Source organism: Neoarius graeffei, chromosome 18, assembly GCF_027579695.1.
Source record: "Neoarius graeffei isolate fNeoGra1 chromosome 18, fNeoGra1.pri, whole genome shotgun sequence".
Taxonomy (NCBI): domain Eukaryota; kingdom Metazoa; phylum Chordata; class Actinopteri; order Siluriformes; family Ariidae; genus Neoarius; species Neoarius graeffei.
This window is the reverse complement of record NC_083586.1, coordinates 41,707,757-41,733,756: the sequence shown is the minus strand read 5'-3', so window position 1 is coordinate 41,733,756 and position 26,000 is coordinate 41,707,757. Positions and strand designations below refer to the sequence as shown.

The 26,000-nt window shown below is 43.3% G+C and overlaps 1 protein-coding gene across 11 annotated transcripts in view; it reads left to right on the top strand.

Moving 5' to 3' along the window:
- sh3pxd2aa (SH3 and PX domains 2Aa) overlaps positions 1-26,000 on the top strand; it is a 360,165-nt gene that overhangs the window by 282,500 nt on the left and 51,665 nt on the right. For all 11 annotated transcript variants that reach the window (XM_060898802.1, XM_060898807.1, XM_060898803.1 and 8 more), the window contains one exon: positions 7,029-7,157. In XM_060898802.1, coding sequence (XP_060754785.1) covers positions 7,029-7,157 — 129 coding nt within the window. The remainder of the gene's footprint in view (positions 1-7,028; positions 7,158-26,000) is intronic.

The following is a 26,000-nucleotide window of genomic DNA, read 5'->3' as shown; positions in this document are numbered from 1 at the left end:
ATGGAAAGAATATGGCACCACTACAAACCTGACAAGAGAAGGCCGCCCACCAAAACTCACAGACTGGGCAAGGAGGGCATTAATCAGAGATGCAACAAAGACACCAAAGAGAGCACTGAAGGAGCTGCAAAGATCCACAGTGGAGGTGGGAGTATCTGTCCGTAGGACCACTTTAAGCCGTACACTCCACAGAGCGGGGCTTTATGGAAGAGTGGGCAGAAAAAAGCCATTGCTTAAGAAAACACATTTGGAGTTTGCCCAACAGCATGTAGCAGACTCCCCAAACACATGGAAGAAGATTCTCTGGTCAGATGAGACTAAAATTGATCTTTTTGGCCATCATGGGAAACGCCATGTGTGGTGCAAACCCAACACCCTGAGAACCACCATCCCTACAATGAAGCATGGTGGTGGCAGCATTATGCTGTGGGGATATTTTTCATCTGCAGGGACAGGAAAGCTGGTCAGGACTGAAGGAAAGATGGATGGCACTAAATACAGGGCAATTCTGGAGGAAAACCTGTTTGAGTCGGCCAGAGGTTTGAGACTTGGACGAAGGTTCACATTCCAGCAGGACAATGACCCTAAATATACTGCTAAAGCTACACTGGAGTGATTTAAAGGGAAACATTGAAATGTCTTGAAATGGCCTAATCAAAGCCCAGACCTCAATCCAATTGAGAATCTGTGGCATAACTTGAAGATTGCTGTACACCAACGCAACCCATCTAACTTGAAGGAGTTGGAGCAGTTTTGCCTTGAGGAATGGGCAAAAATCCCAGTGGCTAGATGTGCTAAGCTAATAGAGACATACCCCAAGAGACTTGCAGCTGTAATTGCAGCAAAAGGTGGCTCTACAAAGTATTGACTTGGGGGGATGAATACCTATGCACACTCCAGATTTCTGTTTTTTCATCTTAATTATTGTTTGTGTCACAATAAAACAACAATTTTCACCTTTAAAGTGGTCGGCATGTTGTGTAAATCAAATGGTGCTAACCCTCCAAAAATCCATTTTAATTCCAGCTTGTAATACGACAAAACAGGACAAACACCAAGGGAGATGAATACTTTTGCAAGACACTGTATATACATATCTAGGCACTGCCTAAAAGCAGAACTATCGATGAGTGTATAAGCAGAATATTTGCAAGGGCACAAAATCAGCCTAAATAGAGTAATAATATTATAGCATATGAACCATTGAATTGTGTAGTAATCAGCCATCATGCTGGTGAGACGGTGGATGTAATCGAGAAAAAGCGAGAGAGCAGTGAGTCAATCCCATATACTTACATTGGTGTGTATTCTCTCTCTCTCTCTCTCTCTCTCTCTCTCTCTCTCTCTCTCTCTCTCTCTTTCTGTATGTGTATGTATACATAGTGTTGTGTCGTTCACGTCAGTAAATTGCTGCATTGTCTTGTGACAGTGATACCAATAATGAGAGAGACATTGCAATTGCGAATTCATATTTACTTCTTTCTTTGACACTGCATGCCAGAAACACCACGACATTTATTATGGTGTGACTCCGCTGGGTGCCTGGTGGACAGCAGTGAACCAGCGCTTTCACTTTAGATCATTACTATATAATTGCTATCGAATATCAAACTTGATTTGTCAAACAGTTGTCTGGTTACATCTGTCATGTCCACGTGCGTTGGTGTGCGTGCAGTGCCATTCGGACTAATTACCATGCGCCTGTTCCTGATTAGAGCGCAATCAGAGCGCATGCATATAAGGACTCTCAGTAACACACAGACTTTGCAAAGTACAGCACTGTGCAAAAGTCTTAGGCACATGTAAAGAAATGCTGTAGACCAAAAATGGCTTAAAAATAATGAAATGAAATGTTTCAACGTTAAAAAAAATCCTATAAACAGCAGTAAGCCATAATAAATGAAACAAAGTCAGTCGTTGGTGTGAGACGAGCCTTTGCTTTAAAAAAAAAAGTGGTCTCAGGTACAGTGAGTGCAGTTTTTATAAGGAAACTGAGCTGTAGGTTTTACTTGAGCATCTTACAGAACACAGCCACAGTTCTTCCGGACACTTTGACTGTCACACTCACTTTTTTGTTTTGCAGCAAAACCCGTTTGAAATCACGAGTGAAATTGATCCTTAATTTTACGAGGAACCATACGATTACTTGTTTATAATATATAGGGACAAATTCATACTTCGGAAGCCATTCAAGTTCACAGCATTTGTCATTCACGTTTTCTGAACCAATCAGGGCGCGAGACTATCTTGCACGTTTGAATCAGTTTCTAAAGCGTCTTTCGTCATGACATGGCGTCACGACACGAGGATTTTGAAAGTGGGTTTGCAAAATATTATCGGAACTTCTTTACAAAAGTCGTTTTGTTGACAAAATTTGCTTATTTCTTTGTAACCGTAACCAAGCAACGAACTAGCCAATAGCATTTCAGAAATACGGCCCCGTGTTAAGGAAAAAAGCCCTCCTTGACTGACCAATCAGAATTGAGTAATTTGGCCCTATGTATTATAACCTCTGATATCCTGTCTGTGCTTTGACTCAGTGTTGTAGTTGAGTCACTAAACCTAGAGTCTGAGTCCAGTCTCGAATCCGCAGTGTACAAGTCCGAGTCATTAAAAAAAAAATTCGAGTCGAGTCCACTATTCATCTGAGTCGTGTCCGAGAACAAGACTCCAACTGCACCATTTGATGGTTAGTTTTTTTCCTGAACATGACAGATGAACAGGTGAATGTGCTTCTCTTTGTCAGTGTGTGTGAAGTATTCTGTCAGAGATGGTTTGGGAGACGGGTGTAAGTGCAGAAGGTGTGTTTATTAATACAAGTGAAGACGGTAAACAATTCAGAACGGCAGGCAAAATCGTAAAACAGTGAAACAGGCAATAGGTCAAGCGAGTGCGCAAACAGGCTATCATAGACTCTCGGCAGAATCAAAGACGAGAAACAGGAAATCAGGGATCAGGAAACCAAACAAGGAAATAAGGCTCGGTAATGTGTCAGCAACGCAACTCAATACTTTGCAAAGTAAGTGTGTTTTTCACAGTTCTTATATAGGCGCGCTGATTGCGCCTTAATCCTGTGCAGGTGCGAGTCGTCTACGGCGCGCAAGAGAGTCCGCTTGGCACATGCGCTGTCCGGAGCGCGCCCGAGAGTCTATCTGATGCATGCGCCAAGGTGCACAGGTGTGACACTCTTGCATGAAATTAGTATTAAAATGAATGTAGATATAAATATCTTATGCAAATTATTATGGTGGGCGGCACGGTGGTGTAGTGGTTAGCGCTGTCGCCTCACAGCAAGAAGGTCCGGGTTCGAGTTCCGTGGCCGGCGAGGGCCTTTCTGTGCGGAGTTTGCATGTTCTCCCCGTGTCCGCATGGGTTTCCTCCGGGTGCTCCGGTTTCCCCCACAGTCCAATAGACATGCAGGTTAGGTTAACTGTGACTCTAAATTGAGCATAGGTGTGAATGTGAGTGTGAATGGTTGTCTGTGTCTATGTGTCAGCCCTGTGATGACCTGGCGACTTGTCCAGGGTGTACCCCGCCTTTCGCCCGTGGTCAGCTGGGATGGGCTCCAGCTTGCCTGCGACCCTGGTAAAAGGATAAAGCGGCTAGAGATAATGAGATGAGAAATTATTATGGCATGTTAGAAAAAATAAAGAAAAATCCGAGTCCCCGTCTCCAGTTCATGAGTCCGAATGCAGTTAATGCATGAGTCCAAGTCCGAGTCATCAGTGCTCAAGTCCAAGTCAAATCACGAGTCCTTAAAATTAGGCTACAAGTCGGACTCGAGTACTACAAGCCTGGCTTCAATGGACCACTGCCAGTTTTTCGACTCTGCCTTTTGTCGACATTTTGAATCTGCTTGCTAGTGTGCTTTCAATAAAACTCTTCCTGCACTTGCATCCATCTGTCGCCCTTACATGACAGAAACCGTCAATTGTCCAACAGGCTAATGGACTAATAAAACTGTTTTAACAAGTTTCATATCAAACAGTTGTGAATATTTTCCATCAAATGTGTTAGTAGGGGCGGCAGCGGTGGTGTAGTGGTTAGCACTGTCGCCTCACAGCACAGAAGGTCCGGGTTCGAGCCCCGTGGCCGGCGAGGGCCTTTCTGTGCGGAGTTTGCATGTTCTCCCCGTGTCCGCGTGGTTTTCCTCCGGGTGCTCCGGTTTCCCCGCACAGTCCAAAGACATGCAGGTTAGGCTAACTGGTGACTCTAAATTGACCGTAGTGTGAATGTGACTGTGAATGGTTGTCTGTGTCTATGTGTCAGTCCTGTGATGATCTGGCGACTTGTCCAGGGTGTACCCCGCCTTCTCACCCGTAGTCAGCTGGGATAGGCTCCAGCTTGCCTGCGACCCGGTAGAACAGGATAAAGCAGCTAGAGATGATGAGATGTGTTCGTAACTAATCCCACATTATTTTTAAAAAAGCAAATTAAAAATAAGCACTGGAGAAAAACCTGGAATTCTGTGTTGTAAACGCTTGGGGCATGCCATGCAGTGTAAGGACGACAGCTGACAAATCAGAAACACCCATTCAGGTCATGTCCCGCCCTCCCGCCCCAGTTGAACACAGCTGCCACTCGGGCGAAAGAAAGTGTAGACACAGGCTTTTTAAGCTTACAAATATACTATTCTTTTTTTTTTTTTTAATTATTATTAGAAGGCACATCGAGTTTAGTCCTGCCTTGGCCAGTGCATTCTGAAAGTATGTTTCGGTCTGTAGCCAACAATGCATGTTATTGCAGATCATGTCTCTCCACACAAACTACAGGCGCAGATGCCGACTTTTTCACGGCTGAATCGTGCAGATCCGATTTTTTTTTTGGGGGGGGGGCGTTGGAGTGTCTGAATAATTTCATCAGAGTAAATCCTGTATTAAAATTACTAAATAAGCAAATGCCATTACAGTCCATGAAACATAGGAAGTATGAGAAGAAAACAGTAAATCAGAAAGCTGCGCACATTTGCGCAGCTTCCGCGAAAACGTGTGCAGCTTTCTGATTTACTGTTTTCTTCTCATACTTATACTTCCTATGTTTCATGGACTGTAACGGCATTTGCTTATTTAGTAATTTTAATACAGAATTTACTCTGATGAAATTATTCAGACACTCCAAACCCCCCCCCCCCCCCCCCCCCCCAAAAAAAAAAAAATCGGATCTGCCACGATTCAGCCGTGAAAAAGGCGGCATCCGCCAAAAGGCGCGCCGTTTGCATCCCTGTTTAAACTCATAGGTTAACCGACTTTAATCGGCTAATGAGGCTCGGTGGTCGGTCAAGATTTTTTTTAGTTTTCGCCATCCCTAATACGTACGTATGGTCAAGACATCAAAAATCAGGTCGATGAATTTCTTGAGTATGGGCCTCCACTCCGTGTGCTTTGTGCGCGGGGAGCTCTGCTAATGTAGCTTCTAAAAGAAAATATTTCTTAAGTTATATCCAAATTGTTCTTAGAAACAACAACAACAAAAAAAATGACATGAGTACCAACACAGAGTATAAAATAGATATGTTCCTTTACATTAGACCTCCAGTTCTCTTTGCAGAACAGACACATGATCGGCAGCTTTTTTATGTGAAAGCGGCCTTTAGGGCTGAGGCGTGCTTCCTTTGGGATCCGTCCACATGAAAGATTGTGAATGTGTGAGCATTAGCTGTTGTATCGGGTCCAGTTGGAATAAGATGCATTGCTTTTCTAGGTTGCATTGCATTTATTTTGTTATACACTCTGCTATTAGCATGGCACATTATGGTATCTCAGTGGAGTATCTCGGACATCTCCTGCATGCTTTCCATCCTCCATCCTGCCTGTCATTCTCCTTAGCCGCTGCTTATTTATGGCTGATCTGGGATCACTTTCCACTGGAGCGTGCAAGTTTGCATTCCATATGCTGTTCGCTCACCTCGACAAACACACATGTAGTGATGCACAGAGAGACAGAAAGAGACGGCGGGAGAAAGAAGTGTTGCCCAGAGCATTAACGCATACATACCTGCAAACTGCTGTAATCTGTATAAATGTTGAAGGGAAACGTGTGTTCAAATGATTTTACAGCTTTTCAGGCGTTTTTATGTTTTATAAAGTTGGTTAAAGTTGAGACTTAGTCGGACTGTTACTGTGATTTTTCTAATTTCCTGCTCGACAAAATCCATCCACAAAATCTGATTTGAGGCTCTCGATTGCATTTTACACTAATACACCAGCTGAGTGCAAGTTAAATTGTTTTTCACAAAGTGAGCAGGCAAGAGAGAAAGAAACACAAAGTAAGGAGAGAAGGAGGAATGGATAGAGAGGAGCAAAAGAGCAGTTGAGCTTGAGCTAAAGTGCTTTCCTCTCGTGTTTCACATAAACAGACTCTCTCTCTCTCTCTCTCTCTCTCTCTCTCTCTCTCTTTCCTTCTCTCTGAGTCCTCTCATATGTTTCTATTTAAGGCTTGGAGAGTAGACTGCTCCGATTGGCGTTTTTCACCCCCCCCTCCAAGTACTGCCTAACCCGTTGAATGGGAGGAGAGAGCGAGAGAGAGAAAGAGAGAGAGAGAGGCCTTGCTTGCTCTCGTCTGTTTATTTTCCACCAGAAAAACTCCTCCAACCCTCCACTCCAGACTCACATCCCCAACTGTTAGCAGCTTTCCCTCTCTTTCCCCATTTCTGATTTTTCTCGCTTCTTCTATTCCTCCTTTTCTTTTCTTTTTTTTCCCCCCCACTTGCTTGAACTTGTGCGATGGAGCGCCAGTGCCAACGCAAGCTTCCGCAACAGTCTCCTCCTTGAAGGAGCTCCCCCATTTTCTTTTCTTTTTCACATTTTTTTTTTCCTCTTCCAATGCTCCGGCCTCGGCTCGGGGGGAAGCTCAATCTATATGGCCAGTCGCTGCAGAACATGCGCCGAGAGCAGGGGCTTCCGATGTGCTAGGCTGCAGGGGGGTGAGGGTGTAGGTGTGGATGGCAGCATACAGGGGCCGCAGGGGCATGAGGGGCAGTGGGGTGGCAGGCAGGTGGCTCACAGCGTGTTTTTTCCCCTCGGTGCCAGGCCTGGACAGCAGTGAACCCATGGTACTGGAGCAGTATGTGGCGGTGGCCAACTACGAGCGGCAGGAGAATTCTGAGATCAGCCTGCGCGCCGGCGAGACGGTGGACGTAATCGAGAAGAGCGAGAGCGGTGAGTCAATCCCACATACTTACATTGGTGTATATGCTCTCTCTCTCTCTCTCTCTCTCTCTCTCTGTATGATATATATATATATATATATATATGCATGCAAACCTGCTAATTCATTCATCAGTTGCTACATACCGTTATTGCAGATATGTGCGTGCATTAGTAATGTGCATTAGAATTTAATTAGAAAACTGCTTCCTGGAATGGATATAAACACTGGAACTGACATCGCTACTTGGGCTAGTACCAATTCTTTCTTTGCTTCCTTCAGTCTTTGTCCTCAAGAATCCCTTCTCTCTCTCTCTCTCCTCCTCCTCTGCTCTGGTCTGTCGTGTCCCCCCCCACCTCCGAACTACCCCAAACTGCAGTCTTGCTCTTGGCTCCACCTGGAGGTGTTGTTTTGGCTGGTTGGTTGGTTGGTCAATCAACTGCTTTCATTTCTCCCCCCTGAAGCTCCGGGCTAGAGGCCAGACTGTTGTCTTTCCCATTAGGAATGTCTTCTAGCCAGGCATGATGATTACCAGCCCTCCCCTTCCTCGCTGTGGACTCCAGAGGTGGGCCAAGGTTGCACTTTTCCAGCAATGCAGAACTTGAGATGGACAAGAAAGACAGAGTGAGAGGGAGATTCTGCCTAATCAGCTTTCTTTGAGTTGGATAAGCTGCAGATGGCAAACAACCTCAGGCAGCCACTTTCACTGTTCTTATTCCCACTTCTTCATGTGACCTGTGCTTTTCTTTGGTCAGGATTGCAGAATGCGTGCCTGCAACCAACAAAACACCGCATGCTTTTCCATCCAGTGTTCTGAACCTTGCCCCCTTTTCGAGCTTGCCAAACACTTCAGCTAAACATTACATACTGATACACTACCGTTCAAAAGTTTGGGGTCACCCAGACAATTTTGTGTTTTCCATGAAAAGTCACACTTTTATTTCCCACCATAAGTTGTAAAATGAATAGAAAATATAGTCAAGACATTTTTCTGAGCATTTAATCGACCCCACAAATTAATGTGATGCTCCAGAAACTCAATCTGCTCAAAGGAAGGTCAGTTTTATAGCTTCTCTAAAGAGCTCAACTGTTTTCAGCTGTGCTAACATGATTGTACAAGGGTTTTCTAATCATCCATTAGCCTTCTGAGGCAATGAGCAAACACATTGCACCATTAGAACACTGGAGTGAGAGTTGCTGGAAATGGGCCTCTATACATCTATGGAGATATTGCACCAAAAACCAGACATTTGCAGCTAGAATAGTCATTTACCACATTAGCAATGTATAGAGTGGATTTCTGATTAGTTTAAAGTGATCTTCATCGAAAAGAACAGTGCTTTTCTTTCAAAAATAAGGACATTTCAAAGTGACCCCAAACTTCTGAACGGTAGTGTATTTTATCAGTTCTTTGCATACTCGGAAAACTAACAGTGCTCGTGCAAATGTTCCGACAAGCTCGCCTCCTACAGTAGGGTGTTTTTTTACCATTAGCCCCATTTCAATGGATTTTTTTTTTTTTCTGTATTTCTCATTCACTCTGAGTACAGTAAGTATATTGTTTTCTGTAGAGGAACCAAGCCATGGGAAAGCCTAAGTTCTTCAATCACATTTAAGGTCATGTTGTACAAGTCTGATCTAATCAGGATATTTATAAAAGCCTCTCTGAGGAGCTTTATTTATAACGTCAGATTTTGAAGCTCGAGTTTCACAATTTTTTTCAGTTGAAGTTTATTTGAGGCATTTTGCAAGTTCAGGTTGTAGAGCTCTGTGTTAAAGCTCATTTTATGGCTGCACTAGTTGCCAGAGACTTTTCAATAAATACTCAGTAGCTTGTTTTCACCAACTGATATGTCAGCATAATTTTGATTCGGCCAAAAACAATAACCAGAATCCATTTAGTTGTGGTAAAACTAGCATCCATTCCCCATATCAGTTCTGAAAAGAAATCTTGTTTTGGCTAGTCGCAATTTTTCATGTTAAGATCCAAACAGGCAGGCAAAGAAATCTATAAATGAAGAAGTATATATTATACGTTTCGGTCCGTTATGTTTTACTTTATTGTGTTCAGGGGAGCCATGCTGTCCTCTACTGGATCTGAGCTATAGTCAAAACTGGAGCACCAATGACATCATCTTCCAGCTGTGCCAAGCCAAACAATTATGTGTGCTTGTTTAAAATCGCAGACTTCCATAACGCCTTTATACTTATTTATCGCCACCTCATGGCTTTGCTGTTACATTTCCCTCTGGCCTGCCGCTCTCTGAAATGTAGTCTTGTCATTGAACTTTTCAATAGATATTTTACTACCGACCCCCCGTGGCTTTCCTTTCTTTGCTTTTTGAGGCAAAGGACATATTTATGTAGTGACCATGGCTGCACTTCCTTGCACAAGTTATAGCAACAAATGGATAATGCCGGACCACCGTTTTATGATTTGCATGGCCATGCAGAAGTTAGATAAGGTTATTGAAGGCTTTTGTTCATGATCAACCTTGAAGAACCTCACATCAGTGTTCTGGCTTTTGCATCCAGTACTCAGGATGTTGTTTTCCCTTAGTTCTCACCCCTTGGCTTCATTTGCTCCAGTTCGACTCCAGCTGTTTCAGTGGAAAGCTGAAGCGAATAAAGTTGGATTTCAGTAAACTGTCAACATTGTGGAGCGGATGTGTCTGGGAGAGCTTATGTATGTCCATCTGCTGTTACAACCTGCAATATTATCTAGTAAAACACTAAAGCAGACTTTTTAGTGAAAGAGAAAGAGTGAGCTTTCCAATTCCAGGATTCGAAGCGCCATGCAGAAGTGGCAAAATTGCTACCCGAGTCCAGCGCTCACACCTCCTGCAGCTTTCCTCAAAAGAAGTACGGTATGTGCTTTTGCAACAGCAGTCTCAACCTATCCTTCAGTATTTGGATTATGCTGTCTTAAACTCATGTCAGATTCAATGAACCCTTTTTTACACTGACAGGAAGGAGGTATTTGTCATTAGTACCCTTCACTGGGTTATATCAGGCTGATAGGCATCTGAAATTGCCATTGCAGGAAATGTTTGGCGGAGGCTAGGCAGTTCTGGCTCTCCTCCGTGTCATTAAGAGGAAAGGATGGAAAATCCCTCTCTTCCTGGCTTTCATAAAAGCTTCTAATGACTCCTGCAGCAGCCACACGGCTACTATGCCACATACCTCGAACCAACACCAGGACAAAGCATCTTGCTTAAAATTTCAGAGCTGAGGTTAGCGAATATTCAAGTGTGCTGGAAAATGCCCATAAGACTCCACAAGATAATGTTGCACTGATCTGCTATTCAGTAGTTTTAGTTAAATATAGAAGGCTAAAGGAAATAGAACTTCTTTAGAAAGCTAAAAATTCATAACCCTCCAACAAACCCTTGAGGAACCCTTTTTTTTCTGTGAGTATATGAATGCAAACCTTTGCTACCAACATCCTGAGTTCCACGCCCTTTCCCTCCCTTTTGTCTCTTGGGTCTAGTCATCTCAGACGCATACCCCCACTAACCCCAACATGTCCTCTAGAGTGATCTTTTCCTAATCCTGGATAGATTGCATTTGTCTTGGCCCTCTTCCCAGTGGAGATCCGGTTGACTGAATGCTGCAAGAACCAGACTAAATCTTGGCCAGAGCAGGTGGAGCTATGGTTTCCATGCCAAGCTGTGGTGAAGGGAAACTCTGCTGATGTAGTGCTGGTTTGTTGAACAGCAATAGCACATTGGCAGATCGATGATATTTCTGATGCTGGAAGTTCATTCACACCAGACAGGCCTTGAATTTCTGCAGGCATTAATTTCTTGAGTCTCAAGTCTCAGTCAATTGCTGGGGCTTCTTGAATTCAGTTTCAGCATATTTGCTTTCTTGGAATACAACATGCTCAGACTATCTAAATTGCTGCATACAACCCAGTCTTGTTCTTCTCCTTGATAAACTACTGGGTTTTGCTTTCGGAGAACCCCGTGGTGTAGAATGTTTTGTCAATATAGCCCTGGCCCTTGCTTCTCCCGCTTTGATATCATTTGAACCATAACCACAGCTGTAACCCAACCCTAAGCTTTGACTCTATAAAGCACTTGAAGTAGCAGTTTTTTTAAAGCCGATCTGGGATGGGTGTCCACATTCCGGCTCCCGATTTGAACCATTGCATGAAACTATTGAAATCAATGTTTGAACTAGGCCCATTTCAGTGTGGACCTCATACTAACATGCTTTGAAGTTTTGACCAGAGGCCCAGCACGACTCCCTCAGCATTCTTCAAATCATAGCCCTCCTGAACACAGGGATTCGACATAAAATGTGATAACTGGCATTTCGCGGAGGGGTTCAACCCCTCCAGAATCTCTGTTGGTTTGTCTCATCTCATCTCATTATCTCTAGCCACTTTATCCTGTTCTACAGGGTCGCAGGCAAGCTGGAGCCTATCCTAGCTGACTATGGGCGAGAGGCGGGGTACACCCTGGGCAAGTCGCCAGGTCATCACAGGGCTGACACATAGACACAGACAACCATTCACACTCACATCTACGGTCAATTTAGAGTCACCAGTTAACCTAACCTGCATGTCTTTGGACTGTGGGGGAAACCGGAGCACCCGGAGGAAACCCACGCGGACACGGGGAGAACATGCAAACTCCGCACAGAAAGGCCCTCATCGGACACGGGGCTCGAACCCAGACCTTCTTGCTGTGAGGCAACAGCGCTAACCACTACACCACCGTGCCGCCCTGTTGGTTTGTTTTGATGGAAATGTTTTGAAGCATCTTGCTACTGATCATAAGTGCTGGTTGGATGAGATCTTTAAGAATTTGTAAGATACGGGTGACCGTTGTACAATTCACATAATTTGCACTCAAAACAAGAGCCATAAGAGTCAATCAGCTGTTGACTCATTTTGGTCTTTGGTGGTGTTGAATCTCTCAGAAGGACTACATTGGAACTGAATAAATTGTCAGCAACACATTGGTGTAGGACAAAATCTGGAAGATGTTGAGGCTGTACATTCTAAAGACTTGAAAGACTTGGCTTTAAATGCGAAGTAATACGATTTCTCGGTGAATGTTGATGAATAGATCATCACTCTGCTAGGTTTTGTAGCAAGATCAGAACAACCTGTTACAATCCATCAGCCCACTTTAAAAAAAAAAAAATGCATCTTTTTTCTTAATGTATTTCAAGGTAGGAGTGCTGATTTGGGCTCTGATCCTGTCCTTAATCCGCCAGTCATAATCGTAGCCAGAATCGCATTCCTACTTTAAAATTCTCTCTGAGTTTCAGAATTAATTAACTGTAGATCAGAAATAGACTTGAAAACTAGGTTAAGCTTTCTTGAACTGGGTTAAAGGTGGATCAAAATACATTTATATGGAAGATAGTATATGGTGTTCCAACAAAAAGGAAAAATATAATGATGATGCACAGGAGCAGATGTCGTCAGTGTTTCGAACTGTATCTCCAGCAAGAAATAATCTGAACGTGTCAGTTGGCCCAACAGTCCATGATACAGCATTTTAGCTGTTTCAAGAGCACTTGGCGAGCGCCTTTATACATTTCCAAATATCTGTTTATATACAGTATAATAATCAATATTCTACAAATTAAACACAAAAGACAGTAATAGTGGTTTTTGTTTTTTTTAAACATGAAAAATTATGGCGGCACGGTGGTGTAGTGGTTAGCGCTGTCGCCTCACAGCAAGAAGGTCCGGGTTCGAGCCCCGTGGCCGGCGAGGGCCTTTCTGTGTGGAGTTTGCATGTTGTCCCCGTGTCCGCGTGGGTTTCCTCCGGGTGCTCCGGTTTCCCCCACAGTCCAAAGACATGCAGGTTAGGTTAACTGGTGACTCTAAATTGACCGTAGGTGTGAATGTGAGTGTGAATGGTTGTCTGTGTCTATGTGTCAGCCCTGTGATGACCTGGCGACTTGTCCAGGGTGTACCCCGCCTTTCGCCCGTAGTCAGCTGGGATAGGCTCCAGCTTGCTTGCGACCCTGTAGAACAGGATAAAGCGGCTACAGATAATGTGAATGAAAAATTATGAACGAACCTCTACCCTCTGAAAAAATGGTCAAGGTTTCTATTCACTTTTATTGGTACATTGAGGCATATTAGCTACTTAACCCCTTCAGTGCCCTTGGACGAGTCACGTACGTCATGAAATCTTTTACCGCTGTGCCTTATGACGTACGCTATTACTCGTCATAAACGCCTCCTTTTATGTACCTTACATGGCACGTCACTTTCACTTCACAGTGGCACATTACCGCGAGTTGGCCTAGTGGTTAGCGTGTCCGCCTCTCGATCGCAAGTTCTATTCACGGCCGGGTCATACCAAAGACCATCATAAAAATGGTACCCAGTTACTTGGAATACGTGGACCCTTGGTGGACATTGTGTTTTCAAGTACTAGTAATTCATGTTTATGGACAGGTTCTCATTGACGAGACCCGTTGTCTTGTTTTTGAAGTTGATTTTGATTACTAAAGTTATTTTTACTCTACAGCTGTTTTTTTTGTGCGATTTTTCTATACAAATATTAAAAATATAAAGTTCTGAACAGGGCGGCACGGTGGTGTAGTGGTTAGCGCTGTTGCCTCACAGCAAGAAGGTCCGGGTTCGAGCCCCGTGGCCGGCGAGGGCCTTTCTGTGTGGAGTTTGCATGTTCTCCCCGTGTCCGCGTGGGTTTCCTCCGGGTGCTCCGGTTTCCCCCACAGTCCAAAGACATGCAGGTTAGGTTAACTGGTGACTCTAAATTGACCGTAGGTGTGAATGTGAGTGTGAATGGTTGTCTGTGTCTATGTGTCAGCCCTGTGATGACCTGGCGACTTGTCCAGGGTGTACCCCGCCTTTCGCCCGTAGTCAGCTGGGATAGGCTCCAGCTTGCCTGTGACCCTGTAGAAGGATAAAGCGGCTAGAGATAATGAGATGAGAATGAGAAGTTCTGAACAAGTTAGAGAAAGATTATCAAAATATCTCAATTTTGACCTATTTTTGTCCCATATGCCCAGCACATTACAATTAATTATGGGTGGCAGCCAAGGGGTTAATTAAGCTATACTTAATGCAGTTATAGTTATTCTTTTGTTCATAATTGCATTTTATAACGGGATTGTAAATTGGGGCGGCACGGTGGTGTAGTGGTTAGCGCTGTCGCCTCACAGCAAGAAGGTCCGGGTTCGAGCCCCGTGGCCGGCGAGGGCCTTTCTGTGCGGAGTTTGCATGTTCTCCCCGTGTCCGCGTAGGTTTCCTCCGGGTGCTCCGGTTTCCCCCACAGTCCAAAGACATGCAGGTTAGGTTAACTGGTGACTCTAAATTGACTGTAGGTGTGAGTGTGAATGGTTGTCTGTGTCTATGTGTCAGCCCTGTGATGACCTGGCGACTTGTCCAGGGTGTACCCCGCCTTTCGCCCGTAGTCAGCTGGGATAGGCTCCAGCTTGCCTGCGACCCTGTAGAACAGGATAAAGCGGCTACAGATAATGAGATGAGACTGCAAATTGGTTAAATTAGTAATAGTCAAACCAACGTTTTGTGCAATGCAAGAGGATTTGCCTCTTGCCCACAGCTAAATAGTGTTTGCTTTTCCTGCGAAGCGGCTGTGCGGAGTAAATATCGGAAGTTTACAGTAATACTAATAAGGAGGCTAAGTTAATGAAAACAGCATGTTCGACTTGAACTCTTTCCACATTTCACTGTTTTCACTTCAGTTTTTTGTCGCTACACTTTTTCAGTCTTTCTCTTCCCTGCTCACATATCTATCATATATCTCCTTCCCTCATGTTTGTGTGCTCACTAAGCATGACATATATCTGTTCTTTCTATCATGTGTAGTGTTGAACAAGAGTCTAATCTGACCCATCAGAAACAGATGTTTCAGGTCAAGATCTGGTTAAGAATGTGTTCAGATAACCTATAAACCTTTCCGTGCAGCGTCTGCTCTGCATATATATGCTTCAGATTGCTGCATCCAGTAAGAAAGTGAAAGGAACGGCCCTTTTCTTTCATTTCTCTTCTTTTTTTTTTTTCCCCACTGTTGTGGGGGGGATGTGAATGTGTGGGAAAGAGCTGCTTTGAAGTACAGGCCAGACATCTGCTTACTCTCTCCATCACACACTCTCTCTCTCTTGCTGTACCAGTCTCCTGATGGGCATGGTTAATACAATTAGCATTGTATTTTGGCTGGCCTTATTCATCCTCTTAGAAGTGGACGAAACAAATATGGTTAGTTATTTAACTATTACCTGCCAAAATTTCCTCCGAGACCTTCCTTGTCCCAGGAAAGCCCATGTCACATTGTTTGAATAATAATAATAATAATAATAATAATAATAATAGCACATTTTTACTGTATTTGTTGGTCAGTTTATATTTGCTGTAGCTAAAGATGGTAGCACTACACGTGTTCTTAGCAGTGTTAGATTGAGAAAAAATGCTATTGAAAATTAATAAATTATGACGTTTTAAGCGTTAATGTGAACGCCGAAAATTAACAGTTAACGTTACTGTAGGGCGGCACGGTGGTGTAGTGGTTAGCGCTGTCGCCTCACAGCAAGAAGGTCCGTGTTCGAGCCCCGTGGCCGGCGAAGGTCTTTCTGTGCGGAGTTTGCATGTTCTCTCCGTGTCCGCGTGGGTTTCCTCCGGGTGCTCCGGTTTCCCCCACAGTCCAAAGACATGCAGGTTAGGTTAACTGGTGACTCTAAATTGACCGTAGGTGTGAATGGTTGTTTGTCTCTGTGTCAGCCCTGTGATGACCTGGCGACTTGTCCAGGGTGTACCCCGCCTTTCGCCCGTAGTCAGCTGGGATAGGCTCCAGCTTGCCTGCAACCCTGTAGAACAGGATAACCGGTTACGGATAATGGATGGATGGATGGCATTACCGTAGAAATATTTACTTGCAATTCCACCCCAGCTTGCTAGATGGCGATATTCATAACAATGACATTTTCTTCTTTGGGTCTTCAAACAGGTTCCGCAGGAGAAGTAAGCTTCACAAATCTAGATGGTAACTTAAGCCCGGCGCACACGGGCGACTTCTCGTCGCAAGCATATCGTGATTTTTGGACGCAAGTTTCCCCTCTCGGGTAGCTGCGTGTGCGCGTTATCTGCCACCAGTGGGCGATTTGGGGAGGGGGATGCAAGTCACGTGGAAATCACGTGACTACTTTGCGGGCGGGGATTGGCTTAGCCTTTGGAGGCGATCGCTTCGTTATCACAAAGACACGCACACGCGGCGATATCTCTGCAACAAGTCAAGCATGTTTGATACCTGTCACGAGCAACAAAAAAAATCGCCGTCGCAAATATCCGCACACGAAGCAGTTTCTCGCCTGCGCCAAAAAGGTGCACGACTAAGCGACAGAAAATCGCCCGTGTGCGCCGGGCTTTAACGATTTTGTCGCTAGCCTCATCTTTCCCTTCAGCGACATTATTTCAAGTGCCTTCCAAAAATCTTCCTACTTCTTGTTACAGGTTTTGACATGCAAATGATCATGACGAATCAATGCATATGCAAATTAGTCTACGACATCATCTGATGACTTCTGTTAACCTTTTCAGCGTACTTTAGCTACTTTTCCGTGTTGCACAGACTTTGTCAACAGTGCTCAGATACCTCCTGTCTAATCTAATCAGACGTCAATAGAGATCTTGCAGTCACGTGACCGGAAAGTTAACAGCCGCCATCTTGTCGGTAAAAAACACCGCTGAATACTGCTGCACTCGTGTACAGAATGGATCAATTTCAACCGACGGACTACACGGCTCATTTTTCTAATGAACAGATAACTAGATATATGTCTAAAATAAACGATCTACAGATTAGTGACCCTTATGGCTTACCGGACGTAGTTTTCACGACCGTGTCAGTGGATGTTGAACTGCCAGCGGAATACCCAGACGTGTATAATTACCTCATCAACTTTCCCTCGCTGTTCAGTGGTGAAGCACTGCGTGCTTATAAATCTCTGGACAGTTATCTTTACAGAAATTCAGGATTTGTCAGCCACAGCATCTTGTAAACAAGAAAATAATCCTCATTGGATGGGTAAGTCACTTAAGTATTGAGTATAGCACTGACCAGCCGATTATAGAATAGAATAAGGTAAGTCCGTCTTGTTTACATGGATCTGGCGTTGGAGAGGTAGAGGCTTAGCAGTGGAGATTTGAGTGGCTGTTTTCTGAGCTTAGTCAACAGGCCGGCTTTTTCTGCAGCCTCGCTTTTACTTCCTCTCGCCTCCTTCGACTGCCAGACCTGATAACAATCCACAGAGACCCTGCTGGTCTCGCTATCTCGTTCGGAATGTTGTGCATGCGATGGAAATCGCTACAAACCGTCATTTGCTGGAAACCAATGTCCAGTAAGTCCATACGGTTGTAGTGGATATTGAAGTCCGGTACAGACGAACAACACGCAAAAATACACACAAAAAACATAAAAAACGTGCACAGGTAGGGAGAGCTTGTAGCCGCAGCCGTTGTAGTAGAATTGTATATAGTAGGGTTTTCCAGAAGAAAAGGCAGAAGTAGAAGCAGAAGTAGAAGGCGGAAATATGGCGTCTGACCGACAAGATGGCGTCTGTTACAATCTGGATCGGCTGTGACGTCACATGCAAGATCTCTATAGTCCAAGATCTGAATTAAACCTAAAGCTTGACCACTTGATTTTTTTTTTTTTCTGCCCTCCGAGAAGCTTTTTCACCATCAGAAAAAATGGACTGGACAATGTAAGTTCTCAACACATGTGGAGTATTAAAGAATGTGACTCAGAAACAGGAAATGAGCTCATGAAGTGGGAAGGTTTTTTTTTTTTTCTTTCTAAATGTATACTCTTTCATGTGTGTGAGTGTGTCTTTTCCAATGTCCTTCAGTGTGCTTCCAATTAGACGAACATCCCAATGTAAGATGCTGACACGTAGCTTTTATACAGCTGTTGCCCAAGTCTGCAGTGACGTGAGATTTTTCCACACTTTTCAAGCCCGAAGTGAGACACTGTATTCGCTGGCAACCTTGGAAAAAAAAAACCCACCTGACCACCTGCAGAAGACCGAGAGCTAAGTTTGTCCAGTGTGTTTGTGGAACAGCTGATGCAGGATGAATTTTAGCTGACACTTGACAAAAAAACGTTCCTGCTTAGCGCTTGATACAATCGGAGCAAACCCGGGTTTGACCCGAAGCATGTGAGGGAACCTGTTGGGGTAAAATCAGATTGTTTTTGTCAATCTGCAGACTAAACATTGTCGAACAATGTTCTGCTTTATGTTCTGTGTTACGTCTGCGTTTTGTGTCCACATTATATCCACCAGCAATGGTAAAAGACTTGCCGACTGACTGACTGTATTATTTCCTGACGCGTCTTTGAGAAAATGATTGAACCTACAGTATGTGACTAGCACATGTGTAGTATATAGGAAGTCCTCTGTTTTATACATTTCAAATAATCACGCAACACCATGAGACAATTTTCGCAACGTGTGCGCGAGATACAGCCATATGGTTGACACGTGCAGCCTGTCAAAAGCATATATTATCGAGCCGTACTGTCAAGTCAGGATTTATTAACCTGTTTTCCACACCAAGTTAAACCCCATTTTCACAAATCGGTGTTTGGAACTTTTCAAAACTTCCCAAGAAAAACAGACACGACAACTGAGCCGGTGTACTTTTGAAACCTGGGAATTCGTTTTTTTTTTTTTTTGAGACATTTTTCCTCTGGATAATCCCTTTTGTCAGAAATACATTAAAAATGACAAATGCGTAAGAATTATTTTGACCTTATTAGCTGATGGTAAATTGCTTACCTTTGCATCCTGACAGAAGTGGAATATCAGGAACATTTTTCTTCTGGCAACTCATTTGTGTCATTTCAGGTCAGGACCAGATTCCACATGTGTATTGATTCATCATGTCCTCAAACAGCGAGCCTGAAAGCGGTTAGCATAATTCAGTGCAACCCCTCGGCTACCATTACCTTGACTTTCTCACATTAACACGTGGCTAATTTGTTCATCGGAGACGACCACGAGCCAGAGTGATCCTGACAAGCCTCAGGAACAGACATCTGGTTCATCCCTAAGGTCTGCTGTCTAACTGCGTTTGCTCAGATTTTGACGCTAATACCACGCTGGAGATGATGTTGACTAATCAGCTTTGCAGGTGTTCGGTCTATCCAGTCATTTTGTACAGTTGAGTGGAAAATTTGAAACCCTTAGAATAAAATGGAAAAGACGGAAATTAAATATATTGACATTTAACACAAGTTATACACTAATACATTTTTATTTTTTTTTCCCCGAACAGAATATTTGCCTTATATCCTATGTTTATTAGGGTGCATCAGTTGCCCCCTAAAAATGAAAAGTTCCTCCGATCATGATGCATTTTTGTTTTTATGTTCCTTTTGGTAAGAAAACACACTGGGTGAAATATTTTGACAAAATTCAAAAGTTTAATGGTGGCACCAGGAGCTCAAAGTTATGGAAAAAGCTATTTTATGGAATCGATTTTGTGCCAAAATGTTCATACAATACTTTTGAAATATCAAACAAAAACGACAAATGGGGTGGCACGGTGGTGTAGTGGTTAGCGCTGTTGCCTCACAGCAAGAAGGTCCGGGTTCGAGCCCCGTGGCCGGCGAGGGCCTTTCTGTGGGGAGTTTGCATGTTCTCCCCGTGTCCGCGTGGGTTTCCTCCGGGTGCTCCGGTTTCCCCCACAGTCCAAAGACATGCAGGATAGGTTAACTGGTGACTCTAAATTGACCGTAGGTGTGAATGTGAGTGTGAATGGTTGTCTGTGTCTATGTGTCAGCCCTGTGATGACCTGGCGACTTGTCCAGGGTGTACCCCGCCTTTCTCCCGTAGTCAGCTGGGATGGGCTCCAGCTTGCCTGCGACCCTGTAGAACAGGATAAAGCGGCTAGAGATCATGAGATGAGATGAGAAAACGACAAATCAAAATACAAAAAAAAAAATTCAATTTTTTTAGACTGGAAAACAAATTATTTGTGTAATCGTGCAAAAGATCAGTCTATTACTCTTCAGAAACCTTTTATTTTTGTTCCGTGTCTTTCTCAGTTTTGGTTGCGATTCCAGCTTTCTCGTTTGCGCTCCCTGACTTTTTGCTTGCAGTTTTGGCACAAACTTCACGTGTGGGTGGGCTGTCCAGGAACGCATTCCCATTGGCTAACTTGTGTTTGACTGACAGCTACACTCAGCCATTCCCTACTCGGATTCTGGCGGACTGTTTGACGAGTGACCGATCCATTGACGGTAAACAAGGATCGAGTGGACTTCAGTGGCGACTATGATACTGAATTAATTCAACGAAGTGTAAGTGCGGGACAAATGTGTTGTATGTGTTGCAGTAGTGCACATTATGCAGGTGTGTTTAATGTTAGCAAGACAGCTATTATATTGGGTAGTGGAGCTAAGGCTAACATTTGACTTGCCACGAAACACCTGCATAATGTGCACTACTGCAACACATACAACACATTTGTCCCGCACTTACACTTTGTTGAATTAATTCAGTATCATAGTCGCCACTGAAGTCCACTCGATCCTTGTTTACCGTCAATGGATCGGTCACTCGTCAAACAGTCCGCCAGAATCCGAGTAGGGAATGGCTGAGCGTAGCTGTCAGTCAAACACAAGTTAGCCAGTGGGAATGCATTCCTGGACAGCCCGCCCACACATGAAATTTGTGCCAAAACTGCAAGCAAAAAGTCAGGGAGCGCAAATGAGAAAGCTGGAATCGCAACCAAAATAAATTACGTCAAACAAAACTGAGAAAGACACGGAACAAAAATAAAAGGTTTCTGAAGAGTAATAGACTGATATTTTGCACGATTACACGAATAATTTGTTTGCCAGTCTAAAAAAATTGACTTTTTTTTTTGTATTTTGATTTGTCGTTTTTGTGTGATATTTCAAAAGTATTGTATGAACATTTTGGCACAAAATTGATTCCATAAATATTTGCCTTATATCCTATGTTTATTAGGGTGCATCAGTTGCCCCCTAAAAATGAAAAGTTCCTCCGATCATGATGCATTTTTGTTTTTATGTTCCTTTTGGTGAGAAAACACACTGGGTGAAATATTTTGACAAAATTCAAAAGTTTAATGGTGGCGCCAGGAGCTCAAAGTTATGGAAAAAGCTGCTATTTTATGACTTTTATGACAAAATTTCGATCACTTTTCATGAAACATTATGGCACCTTATAGAGTATACCAAATATCTTAGATCCACATTTTTAGTCCATATTCTAAATATATTATCAAGCACAGTTTGAGTTTTAGCTGTTCATTGAATCATTGTTCAACTACTTTTAAACAATACAGATGTATTATGAATCACATTAATGCTTCTCAATCCCTTGCAAAGGTTCTTAACATGATCTCTGGGTCACAAGAAATCAATAAACGGAGTCCAACATTGTGATTCAAACCTTACGCGAAAACATAAAATAAGCGTTTTTTGGCAAAAAATGAACCTCATGGTGCCACCATTAGACTTTTGAATATGGTCAAAACATTTTACAGGATGTCTTTATTGGTGAAAAGGAACACCCAAACAAAAACGCATCAGATTTTATGAAAGTGAGGGCGACTGATGCACCCTTATGTTTATTCTGTCCACATTCACTGGATATGAGCAATCGCATGCTCTGATTGGCTACTCTACTACCAGGCTATCAGCTCATATACCGTAAGTAGAGAAAAACAAAATGGCGGCGCGTGTTGCTGAACCAACCGAGGACGAAATAAAAACTCTACTCGAAACCAAAACCTCAGAAAATGCAAAAAAAAAAAAAAAAAGCAACAAAATATGGAATGAAAGTATTTGATGGTAAGAACATATCTTTTTTTTTTTTTACTTTTCAAGAATTATTACTATAGCATTTTTCACAAATTGCTACTGTCATTTCGCCGGTTTGTTATGATTTTGCGGGATGTTTTTTGTATAAAGTTTTTATTTATTTAAAATAAAAATAAAATGCTCTGTTCCTCAAAATCCAGTGAATGTGGATAGAATAAAACATTTATTCCACTCAGTCTCGTCGTACATGGCTTATAGCCTCCTCAGTGCTACATGCCTCATCGGCTATCAGCTCATGTCCGACTCGATTTCGTGGAATAACTGTTAAATAGCTTTTGGATCCTCTCTGTAAATATTTGCCTCCATTTCCTTTTGACACCCATTTCCTCTTTTCAAGGTTTATATCTAGTCTAAAGGGTCACAACAACAATTTTTTTTTCAATCTTTTTTGTTTTGATTTCACCTTCTGTTTGGATTGCTGTCTTGTTTCAGGAAGAGCAACAGTTCATTTTAACTTCTTTTTGTCGATAAATTATAAATAATTACATTACATTCATGGCATTTAAAGGAGAACCGAAGGCAAATTTTTTTATCATCAAAATTCTATTTATCTCATTTTATTAAATATAGGAACGCATCTTTGATCGCTATTTTGTCACTGCTAGAGCAAGTTATGAGTGTTTGAAATATGCTACGTAATATAATCAGTCCGTATGTCAAAGCAACGGCCGTAAACGAGATTCACTGAGACCTGTGCGAGACATCGTAGGATGGAAGTAAAATGTACAGCGGAAATCAAAGTGACCGACATCTGCCAACACTCTCAAAAGACGCGCGCGCCCTCCTCCGAATGCTGCCGTAATCAAGCCGGAAGTTTTGTTTGTTTTGATAGCAATCAGGAAAGTTTGAAAAAAGTCGGCAGTAATCGTCATTTAAACTCGTTTTTGTGCAATATTTCGTTTGGAAAACAGTTTTCAAAATGGCGGCGCTGACACTCGACGTTTCAAAGTCTCGCACAAGTCTCGTGAAGATCGCGTGGATAAGCGACGCCTGCCGTGGACCAAACGAACTAAATTCAACACGGCTAAAAACCGAATAGGCCGATAAGTATAATATTTAATTGCAATTAGATGCCAGTACGAGTCACGTTATTGATAATTGAATAACACGTTAATTAAGAAATCAAGCAAGTTTAAAAATGACTTCAGTTCCCCTTTAACAGACGCTCTTATCCAGACTGATATGCAACACACCTGGAGAGCAGCTGGGGGTTAGTTGTCTTGCTCAAGGGCACTTAAGCCCTTCCTGCTGGTCCAGGGCATCAAACCGGCAACCTTTTGGCTCCAAAGCCGCTTCTCCAACCATTAGGCCATGGCTTTCCATGCAGTAAGACTGCTTTAACACTTGCCAACTCAACTGCAAATATTAAAACATCGTTCATATCTCATCAGTCCCATTCGCGCTCCTTAGTTAAGACTAACTGAATAGTGCTTTTGTGGTAGAAACACAGAGAACAGTAGCTGCTGTTTTGCATTTTGATCTCAATTGACTCTCTGTGCTGCTCAGAAAAAAGGTTCCCAGTGGGGCAGACAGGTAGACAGTATCTCATTCACAGTAAGGGGACTGTCTTTAGACACACACACTTTTTTTTTTTTCCCCCCTCAAACAGGGTGGCATAGGCGTCAATCAGGCGCTTGTACTCCGTGGCTCAAACGGAGTTGATTTCAAAATGAAAGCTGTGCTGGTCTGTTGACTCGATCTTAACGAAACAGACGTACAGCTTGGTGGTCCCTGAGAACACAACACCCTTATTATCACAAGCACAGTAAACACAGGTATTATAAAGCTCTACGAGCTTAATCCAGGTAGCTGGATTTACGACTACTTACTTGCAAGCCAGTTCCGTGCTGTTGATGTTTTATAACTCCACTTCAGCTCACTGCAGAATGCTTTATAACTCTAAACCCTAGCCTACATCATCCAGAGATGTTTTGATCTCGACGTTTTCTCCATAACACACAGAGCACACATGAAAAACTGAAGTCATAATTACAACCCAAGCTTTTGCCCTGCTATAAAAAGAATAGCACTGTTGGCACTAGCCACAGTTTCCATGTTGCTGGACTTTCCTGCAGTTTCAAACTGTCAGTATGTATATGTAGGCGCGTTGATCAAGTTCATTTGAATTTTGCACGCGTGTCTGATTTCAGAACCGGACTTGACTTCAGGCGTGTGGGCCGGGTTGGTATATGTAATGGCCTGACAGCTAACATTGTGAAATTTCAGCACTGATTGATGACCGCAATTCACTCTGAACGCAGGCAACAGATCTGTTAATAGAAGAGTAGTTGGGTCTTCATAACACATTTTGACATAACGTCAAAACGCATGAGGCGAATTAAACGCTTGATGTAGTATGATAGAGGAGAAACTTCAAATACATTGTGTTCAAGACTGGTTTTGTCTTCTTACCTTTTTATAAAGTAGTCCACCTGTAATTTTAGCTTTCGGGAGGTACCGATTCCATTGACGCATTGAAACGGATGTTCGTTAGCTAAAGTAGTCGTCGGCATTGGCAATACAACGTTATTATGAAGCACAATTTGTGGCGGGTTTCCCCCTGATTTTCTTCCTTGCTTTCCTCAACCGCTGAGGATGAAGTCTATGACATGCTTCCGCTGAGACACATGAAACCAGCCAAACAGAACTTTTTTCCAGCTGCCACTCGTGCAGCACGACAGGTGGCGTAATGCACTCAGGAGAAAAAAAAAATGCAAGCACTATCTGCCCTCTTCTGCATACATGAACTCACAAACATCCACAATTGGTGAGTGTTACTGTCATGATTGACAGGAGAGAGAAAGTACGCCACTCCTAACACACTGAGAGCACAGCCATCATAAGGATTCAGAGAGAACAGGGCAGATGTTTTCTGTTGCACCACGCAGGAGCCCATGAAGTACAATTTTGAATAGAACTCCAACTATAAATTTATTTACACAGGAAATGGCTTTATAACACTGTTAAGGAGCATTATGTATACCTTCTGAAACTTAATTAGCCCATGTCAGCTGAAGGGTGGCACAGTGGTGTAATGGTTAGCACTGTCGCCTCACAGCAAGAAGGTTCTGGGTTCGAGCCCAGTGGCCGACGGGGACTTTTGTGTGGAGTTTGCATGTTCTCCCCGTGTCTGCGTGGGTTTCCTCTGGGTGCTCCGGTTTCCCCCACAGTCCAAAGACATGCAGGTTAGGTTAACTGGTGGCTCTAAATTGACCGTAGGTGTGAATGTGAATGGTTGTCTGTGTCAGCCCTGTGATGACCTGGTGACTTGTCCAGGGTGTACCCCGTAGTCAGCTGGGATAGGCTCCAGCTCGCCCGCCACCCTGCACAGGATACAGTGGGGCAAAAAAAGTATTTAGTCAGCCACCAATTGTGCAAATTCTCCCTCTTAAAAAGATGAGAGAGGCCTGTAATTTTCATCATAGGTACACTTCAACTATGAGAGACAGAATGGGGAGAAAGAATCCAGGAAATCACATTGTAGGATTTTTAATGAATTAATTGGTAAATTCCTCAGTAAAATAAGTATTTGGTCACCTACAAACAAGCAAGATTTCTGGCTCTCACAGACCTGTAACTTCTTCTTTAAGAGGCTCCTCTGTCCTCCACTCGTTGCCTGTATTAATGGCACCTGTTTGAACTCGTTATCAGTATAAAAGACACCTGTCCACAACCTCAAACGGTCACACTCCAAACTCCACTATGGCCAAGACCAAAGAGCTGTCAAAGGACACCAGAAACAAAATTGTAGACCTGCACCAGGCTGGGAAGACTGAATCTGCAATAGGTAAGCAGCTTGGTGTGAAGAAATCAACTGTGGGAGCAATTATTAGAAAATGGAAGACATACAAGACCACTGATAATCTCCCTCGATCTGGGGCTCCACGCAAGATCTCACCCCGTGGGGTCAAAATGATCACAAGAACGGTGAGCAAAAATCCCAGAACCACACGGGGGGACCTAGTGAATGACCTGCAGAGAGCT